General features: G+C 36.5%; 1 protein-coding gene across 1 annotated transcript; it reads right to left on the bottom strand.

The window, feature by feature from the left end:
• Positions 1-2,309: 2,309 nt before the first annotated feature.
• On the bottom strand, positions 2,310-9,215 carry LOC114739464 (protein LSD1-like). Its single transcript, XM_028927520.1, has 5 exons — positions 9,083-9,215; positions 6,150-6,262; positions 2,642-2,722; positions 2,503-2,556; positions 2,310-2,393 (listed from the first exon to the last, which is right to left on the bottom strand). Exons 1-5 carry the CDS (start codon positions 9,183-9,185, stop codon positions 2,352-2,354), a joined length of 393 nt encoding a protein of 130 aa, XP_028783353.1. The 5' UTR covers positions 9,186-9,215; the 3' UTR covers positions 2,310-2,351.
• Positions 9,216-9,937: the final 722 nt, after the last annotated feature.

Raw genomic sequence — 9,937 nt, 5'->3', positions numbered from 1 at the left:
TCACGACTAGGAACAAATATTTCATTAATTTAATAACCTCATACACAAATGTTTTGCCAGAAAAAAATTCAAATGAAGTGTAGGAATTAATGACACTAGCAAAAAAAATCCAAAAAGCAAAAGCCATGACATATTTTTTCCAACAAGTCAGGGGATGTTTCACCAACCCCACGATTGGGATCCTCAGATTCCACCATCCTCTCCTTGGATTCTCATAAAATGAGAGAAAGAGAAAGAGACAAACATGCCTCTGTAGTTGGAATCCTTTGCTTGTAAAGGGCACTATCGTAGCAGGGAAATTCATCGAAGAAGATGAGAGCTAGGGATTAATCGGGAGAACACAGGCCCTGTTTGTCATCGTAATTAAAATCACTTATAAATATGTTTCACGTAAGCCAAGATAAAATTATTCTCATATATTTACCTCGTATTTTGTAAATTACGATTAAAAATCTTCGTATAAGCTATTTCAAACGGGGTTGGGGAGGGTGAAGCAGGGTGAGTATTTGAGGGACAATGTGGCATTTTCACATTTTCATTTAATTGTAATCCCTCACATCTAGGTGTCTTCGAACTTCAAATTAATTTGCAACTTCAACGAGATATTGTATTCCTGCAAACTCAGCACACAGCATCCCAGACTTTGGTCTGCATGATGAGCTATGGGCTTATCCAGTCGCACAAGTAGCATTTTGAAGGATCAACGGGGTTTCTTTTGTTTTCTATGTGGGCTTTGTTTCTAGTTGCTTTATGTTGGGATTGCTTGTGTTGCACCTTTAAAAAAAAATAAAAGGCAATGTTTGACGCATTTGGACAAAAAAATTATACTCCTCCGGTCCTTAATATAGGACTCAATTATTAAGTTGGTTTTGGTCCTAAATATAAGACCCATTTATAATATTTATCAATTTTCTCTAAATTACCCTTACAGATACTCTCTCAACATAATCAAATAGAAGAGAGAAATGAGGTATTAAAAAAGATGAGTATAGTGTTTTAGGAAAAATCTGTCACTTTTCTTCTAATTAACTAACTTACCTAACTTCCTTAATCTAATCAAATTAGTTAAATGGGTCTTACATTAAGAACCGGAGGAGTATCTATTTTTACGCCTTTATCTTCTTTTTTTTCACCTTCTTAGTTGGGGGCTATTTTGATAGTTTGGTAAATAAATTGTATAATTTTTTAAGGATTCTGACGTTTGATGAAATCATGCAAAGACACACACAATACTCAATAAAAAAGAAGTCCTATAATAATACTGTCTCTGATCCTAGTTATAAGACTTTGTTTGTAAACTATAAAAGAGGTCTTATAATTAAAACAAAAGGTAATAATTAAAAAAGACTACTAGAAGTGAGATTGTCAATGCATTTAGAAATCATCGCGAAATCTTTTACCTGACAAAAAAGTAAGCGCGTTTCTTTATCTCCATCACTTGCGATAGAGAATCAGAGCCAGGTTTTTTTTTTTTTTGATAAAATAAAATTTCGTGTTAGATAACAAGAGAAAGAGAAACAAACTTATTAAGCAAAGTCCATACTGGTACCTTAACAAGTGAGAATTTAACTACATTACAGAGCAGATGATACGTTAGAGGATGTGGAACTAAAGTGCTGGTGCATAACAAAACTAAGGCCATAACGGAGTGCCATTAACTAAAGTTGTATTGCACCGAGATTTAGCAGGGGAGAGATCCACCATTCATGGAATTTTATCGTCCTGAAAAATATAAGCACCTGAATGCAACGATGTGAATGTGGAGGTCTTCTGATGCGGAATTTAACAAACCAAAAATGACAAGCGATAGTCGCGAGTCCCTCCACATCAAAGTATCAAGAACATCCGTCCTTCTTATATCCCTAGTTGGATTTTGCTGAGGAATCAAACAATTTTTGGAGTGACTTTTGGATGTTGGTGATGGTAAATAGAACTACCACATAATGCGGACAGATTCCAATAATTTTATCATTTGCAATAACCATAAACAAAAGGCCGGGGCAATTGTTGGATAATGTATTAATGTTATATCTTCTCAAATCATTTTAATGGCCAAAGCCAAGACTAAATCGTTTGGCTATCAATGCAGAGGCAGTAATAACGTAAACCTGAGAACCGCAGAATGACAAATTCGATGCCTTTTTCACACTTGTACTCCTGATATCCATACATACAGAAATAAATGTACTTGAAACAACTCTAAACCATATATTAAGTACAGGCTTTGGATTTCTTTAACCATTGGCGAGCAACATCGTATACACAAAGAATATCCATCTTCATGTGCTTGACACTATGAAAATGACTCAAATTTTGAACCTCTCACGACAGAAGAAAAAAATGCAGCGACATTATTTCTTATCTGCTGTAATGCCAACAACAACATTGCTGACCTGTAACAATTAGATTTCTTCCAAGTAAATATTCTTTTCCTGAATGGAAAATCAAATTTTGTGTGCGTGCGCATGTGTTTGGAAGTACAAGGACGAGAAGAGTATTTACCAGTTTCCCACTTGCATCAACAGACATAGGATTTTCAACCAGGACAGTTTGGCTCTGTGGTACAGATTCATTAGACAACAGAATACAAAACAGCCAATACATTCTACAAATAATCATAAGTTAAAAAGTAAACGCATACAGTTGGAATAGAAGGCAATGTTCCAGAGTTGGTTGTTCCATTAGGTCTCTGGACAGGAATTGGAATCCTTCCATTGCTCATCTACAAAGAGGAAGAAGGAGGTGAAGCAGGTAAATGGTTTCAGAATCATAAATATAACACAGATTCAAAGCCAATACCATATTTACAAAATTTTATCTCAAGCTTAAACTGCATCCGCATGACCCAATCATCCTTCCCCACAAAGTAAAAACGGAAAATATGGAAACACCGGAAGGAAAATCAGGGTCTCGAGATCCCATCACTACAGATTCAGTTTCTGAAAATCGTGATCATAAACAGAATTCAGGATCAGAGCCATATATATCCTTCATGTTACATTAGAGTCCCTAACCAATGGTTTTTTTTTTCCCTTTTAGGACATCAGGCCCCAGCCTCTGTTTGGATTAAGGAACGATTAAAAAGCTAAAGGATTCTGTATCTAGCTTGGTACTGAGCTGTATAATACTTTTTTATTAAAAAGAAAGAAAGATCAAAAAGTAACCCTGTATAACACTGAAACTCCAACTTTGGAGTTCTTCACTGGAGTATTGATTGCTATCCCTGCCTTTCGTCTCCTAAGACACCCCAAAGGAAAGGAAATACAATGTATGATCTCGTTTCCATTGTGTTCCTTTCCTTTCGATTCATTTCCAAAATGAAAATAGGACATGGATAGAACGAGTCCATGATTTCAATATGGGACCAAAATTTAAAAGCCTCTCGTGAAATGATTTTTATCATCTTAAATTGGCTGAAAGAAGGGAAGATGATTCAAAAGAATCTGGGCAAACGGTTGAATTCATTGACATTTTTCAATCTGCACAAGCTATAGAGATATATGAAAATACAGAGCAAAGATGCCAGCAACAATGTTTAATCTGTCCCTTTAGTTTTTTCCCGTAATCTGATTCTCATTTGATCCCAATCATTTGACTATTTACAATAAAGAGCATTTAATGTAAATATAACACAAGTCTTGCCACACTCCCCCTGAGGTTCAATCATAGATACAAATCATGTCCAACTTACTAATACAATCTTCAAAACCTGGTTCTGAAAATCCCTTGGTATGGATATCTACAGTTTGGTCTTCAACAGGAATGTAGGTCAAGCAAACTATTCCACCTAAAATATTTTCTTTGATGAAATATCTATCTATTTCAACATGTTTGGTCTTATCATGTTGAACTGAATTGAGGGATATATTTAGAACTGCCTTGTTGTGGCAGTATTACTTTGTGCAATGCAAAATCTACCTATAATTCATTCAATAGTCTTTGAAACCACTGGACTTCGTAGATTTCTGGGGCTACTCCCCTAAATTCCATTTTTGCAAATTCCATTTTTGCACTGCTTCTAGCAATAACATTTTGCTTTTTGCTTTTTACTCTTTCATGTAGGCAGATTACCTCACGCAACTGTGCAACATCCTGTTCTTGCAATGGATCTTCTACCATCTACAAATCCTGTCCAGAAAACATCAGTGAATGCTTCTATCTTGAATCCCCTTCTTGAATAGGAGTCTTCTTCCTAAGGGACCTTAGGATCTTATATACAACTTCTAGATGCACTGCCTTGGCTAAATTTGGATGACACTTTTCCAAGCCAAAAAAAAAACTTTTAGAAAACAGACTTTTGCCCAAACCGATGTTTGGCTACATTTCAAGCTCACTCGCAGAATAGAAAATACACATGAAAAAGCTGATTTTGTAAATGCAAGTCAGAGTAGCTTTTGGCAAACTTTAATTCAGTTTGGCAAATGTCCGTTTTCTAAACTTTGAACCAAGCAAACAATACATATCTTGACTAGCAATACTTACCACAAAAGTAATGTCACATCTAGTGTGTGAGGCTTATATAAATCCACAGAGAAGTCTTGGATACCTTTCTTTCCTTGACCAATTTATCCAGGTCTCCTTCTTTTTGGTCTACTCTATGCAAGTGTCACTTGGCTAGCAACCTAATATCCTTGTTTCAATAAATAGATCAAGATAGTTTCTTTGCAAAATGCATATCCCCTTTCTTGATGATGCAACTTCCATACTGAGAAGTAACTAATTAGTCCAAGGTCTTTTCACCTCAATTTTTGTAGCGAGTATTTTCTCTACTCTATTAATCTCTTTTGCATCATCCCCAGTTATGCCAATATCATCAACATAAAGAATTAGAACTGTTATTATTTTTCCATTCATATTTGAAGACAGCGTGACCTCAAACCAAATTCTAGGAAATTGTTTTAGCCCATACAAGGACTCTTGTTTAACTTGCAAGCCTGATTATTCTTCCCTGGTTTGTTGAAGAAGCCTAGAGGGAGAGTCATATATGCCTTTTAGAAAAGCATTCTTAATTAAAGTCAAGCTGTTGAAAAGGCCCTTCCAAGTTCACAACCAAGAACAGCAGAGCTCTGCTTGTGTTCTTTTGCTAACGGTGCAAATGTCTTGGTATATGCAAGTCTGTAGGCCACCAAGTGAGCTTTACATCTTTCCACTGTTTTGCTCGCAGTGCTCTTAAAATAATAAAATAAGAAAGTCTCTTCCCCAGCGGGAAGTCAACTTCTGCGACTGTCTTGGTTCCACTTGCATATTTCAAGAGCCTTATAATGTCGTTTGGAACCTTCAACCCGTCCAGCTTAGCCATAAAAGCAAGGAACCAAGGTGATAAGGCCTCATACAAACAATTCAAAAGGATCAAGAATACAGAAATGAGTTTATTTTTCCCCAGAGTAATCAGATGATCGACATTAGAAATAGAATCTAGATACCAGAATTATCAACTTCCTTAACAAAATTTTCACAGGAACATTATATCTTCATGATAAAGTGAAATGCAGTACTGCTATGCTTTCAACGACTGATCATTGATATGCATTGACCTGCTGCACATAATTTAGATTATTTATGTAAAAGAGTATGCTGTCCAGACCAAGCCAGTACTATTAAGCAAAACACCAGCCATCAAATCATTTTGGCCAACTAAATGTATCTCAAGATGAGCGTCGTCAGATTATCCAATAAGTTGATACTCTCATGTGATCCGGACTCCTAAAATTATTTCAACTCAACCCTCACACGCAACTATGGTAAATGCAGATCCAGTTCAAGACAGAAAATCCATGCATCACAGTAAATCTACTATGTGATGGGAAGGCTACTGGCCAATCGAGAACATATGATAACCAAATTGATCTTAAAAGGACTAAAAGTATGGCACAGTTCTATTAAAAAAAAATGTATGGCACAATTAGTGATCAGAACAAACTTGGCTCGGAAGACAAGTAACCAGATATAAAAATGCAGTAATAAATCACAACTTTAGGAAGTCTAGATGACGGGATACAAATCTTGATGAATTAAGAAACCACAGAAACTTCATATGGTCAATGCAGACTTCTGTTCTAGAACTTCCAAAGCTTTCTTTTTTTTTTTTTCATTTGAGAATGGAAAGTCAATGCAAACATTTATGCTTCTAACAACTGATATATACTTACACTGACATTAGTAATATAGTGACAAACTGCACATTTGACTGATGGGGCACCAAATGGATACATGAGCGTAGTCCGGCAGTTTCCACAATGCATATGAGCGAGTTGATTAGAGGCTTTAGATACAGACGCAAAACCCACCAAAAGTATATCAGTAAACAGCTATATTCAAATATATGATTGTGCGCATAAATTACTACAATATTACAAGGAATCCATCTTAACAGGACGTGGCATTAAAATTAAATGTGAACCACGCTAATCAACGTTAATTTAAGCACCAAATATCTTGGAGCATCGGAAACAGGATTTTGTGGACACAAGACTCTTCTATTATGGCTTGACATGCCATAATGATAAGCATTGGCCAAACAAAACTCAGACTAATAGGCAATTCAAATTTCTCAACACAAACTTCCTATATTCTTCTAACCATGACGGAAAGCATTTAAATCTTCATTTATTAATGTATCACAATAACTATACATTATATTAATTTAAAAAAACCCATAAATATAATTATCAAACTCTCAGCTCAAAAAAAAAAAAAAATTATCAAACTCATACAACATCATCTATAAAATTATAATTATAGTAAAAACGAATGTATTTGTAAGAAAATAAGCTAATAAATTTCAATGTATCCATAGAGCATTTAATCCACCCAAAACACGAACAAAAACGCAAAACAACTAACCAACTAAACAAACATCATGGTGAACAATAACGATGAGAAAGAGAGAACATGGCCCCGGGGGGGGAGGGTAAAAGGGAAATAGGAAGGGTGCCTAGGGGAGAGGGGCTCAATTCATCATTATTCCAAAACCTGATCACAATGACCTTCTTGTTCCTTTTGTGTAGTCCCTAATAGCTAATTAACAAACCTAACTGACATCCTAACTCACGCTCCCCTATTTATCACATAATAATACCCCCCCTCCTTGCCCTCAAGGTTCAAGTACAATAGTAGTGTAAATTTGTAGAAAGTAACAGAGGAACATAGGCTTTAAAATCTCGAAAATTTCTCTTGAATGGTGAAGGAATGACTAACTTAGCCTTTTTGGACTTGGGCCTATAAGATTGATCAACTTTAACACATCCTTAGGCCCATACAGCTACCTATACCGCTACCTCCTCGTCCCTTTTCCTTCTTCCTCACTTTAAGAAACCAGTACCATTTGTGGGGGCTCCCACCATATGACTACCAGCCGTGTTATTGACTTTTCCACACAAAACTGGAATACACAACCTAGTTAGAGACCTATGTGTATGAGAATCATTCCTTCTACCTAGCACATGTCCATATGCCCCTTTTCGTTGAACCCATGCTTGTGAAGATATCAAGAACATGATAAGTGATCGGTCCATTCCTCACCACATTAACACTCATCCATACACCTTGACTCTGGGATCCGTGGGAAAGAATGGAATGAACAGTGGCAGCAGAAAAGCAGAAACAGATAGCGATGGTTGGAAAAAGGGCACAAACAACAACAAAAAAAAGCAAAAGATAGCAGCAGCAAAGGAGCCAGGACAAATGGCTAAGGTGGAATGGATAGCAACAAAGGACCTACTTCTACAATAGCCTGAAGAGGTAGACACTTTGAAACTCTCATGGGCTCCAAATCAAAGCTGCAATAGACATAAGCAGACAAGCCTTGGGTGTCTCATTTAAGCAAGGCCACATCAGCAATTCTGTTCCTGAGATACCTCCTTGTAGGTAATGTGCAGTTCAGAGTTCCAGCAATGATTTGCCTATTAGCCCCGTTGTCAACCAATTGATGACCACTAGTAAGAACAAGCCAAGAATCCGTCTTGACGGCGTCATGGGCCAACCCAATGGTTCACGCAACCTGTCATTTTTCTTCTTGGGAACTGACCGAACAAAACATATCTAGAACATGGCTTCTTTTTACACTTTGTTCCAAAGTTCTCACATGGCTGCTAACTCATTAATCATCACTAACAAGGTTTTTTTGTAGAATACCCCCATTTTTTTTTAGCTTCATTGTGATGCTCCAAACCCACTCCATATCCTTACTGCCGAGGATGGAGTGGCTTTGATCCCATTGTTGTGTAATAACAATAGGAAAGAGGGAGGACGAAGGAAAAGAGAGAGGAATAGAGACGGGGGGAAGAGAAGGATTCAATTTATTATTATTATTACTCCAAAACCTGATTACAATGACCCTCTTATTCCCTTTTATAGGCTACAATCCTTGATGCCTAATTAACTAACCTCACTAACTTCCTAACCAATTCATACCCCGATTTACTACACAACGCATTAGCTCAGAAGACACTTCCAATCCTTTTGTGAAACCACAAGGACCAATCGCCTTTAAGGTTTGTTTATACCTATAAGGGAGGCCTCACAAATATTGTTTTCACAAAGAAGTTTTAGCAGAAGAACCTCAGACTAAAAACTCTTCATCCCATTCTAACCACATACACCACAAGCCTATCAAGTGTCAAAGGACTTCACGGTCCTTATTGCCGCCAAAATACTTTAAAAATAGCAAGAAAGAAACCCTGAACTTGATTATAAATACTTCAAAATGGTACCACGGCTTAGTCACCAAAAAAAAAAAAAAAATTGCCATAGCTGTCTTCTAACATCTATGCATGAATCTCAGCTAGCAGATTCAAAATTCCATAACGATCAATTAAACATGAAATCAAAATCAAGCTTTCACAGCTGCATGAGTTGAAGTCATCCTTTTCTATAATGTAGACAAGAGGAAATAAGCAAGGATAAATTGAAAGAATCAACAGATTAACGGGTTTAGCCAATTCAATGACACAAACAAGAAATCACCCCAGGTATGAGATTTCTGTATAAATGCTGCTGTCTGGAAACACAAAAGGTAGTCACCCCATAATCAATGCAATGTGACCAAGCTTCACACATCTAGCAACAAGCAAATATATTGCACCTGACGCAAGGTTTACGGTTTGACAGCAAGAACATCTCACACTAGGAGCTCCGCGTGTGTACATTAGCAATGTCCGACAACCTCCACAATAAAGCTGAGACATTTCAATTCCTGCAAGTATAATTGAAAAACCAAGGTACTTGAGCAAGCATCCAGTTAGAGGCTGACCAATTATAAATGCTAAATCCAGCAGGCTGCATGGTGAATTTCTAGTTTCTACTCCCATGCACTCCAAAGTGAATAATACATATTTTAAACAGTGAAAGGTAGAATGTACTTTGATAGAAAAATAAATTATGTTTTGGAGGAAAGGAGGATAAGACATCCTCACAAAGAACACCAAATCCAAAGAGAAGGGTGAGAAACTTCGCCTATTAAAAAATTCAAGTAAATAAATGTAGCAAAGCAGCTTAGTCTCGTTTGAAATGACAACCCCTTTAAATTGCCATGAGCAGAGCACCAAACCGACAACATGAAAATAACCTTCCTCAGAACACTGTCAAAGTCATAGAAACAATGAAATACCCTAAAAGTTTAAGCATTATTCTTCCTAAGAGATCATTATTCATCAGTTTTCACTTAACATCTTAAAGTCTGGGGTTAAAAATAATCCTTGATATAGGAGCCTCTATGACCAAATGATTAAAATTTTATAATAGGTGTTAGGTAATATTCATGTACTATCGTATGATTAGGACAGAATCATTGCATAGGGAGTATTGATATGATATCTGTAATTGTCACAGGAAAGTTAATGGCAGTTAGACTCATTGCTACTGTTATTGATATTGGCCATATGAACGAGCCTTCATTAGTTTCATAAGAACCATACTGCTCTTGATAACTTTTTTCATT

The sequence above is a fragment of the Neltuma alba genome, unplaced genomic scaffold, assembly GCF_004799145.2.
Source record: "Neltuma alba isolate B1F8T4 unplaced genomic scaffold, ASM479914v2 tig00002833_pilon, whole genome shotgun sequence".
NCBI lineage: Eukaryota > Viridiplantae > Streptophyta > Magnoliopsida > Fabales > Fabaceae > Neltuma > Neltuma alba.
Note: the sequence above shows the minus strand (reverse complement) of the source record. Positions and strands in the feature narration are given on the sequence as shown.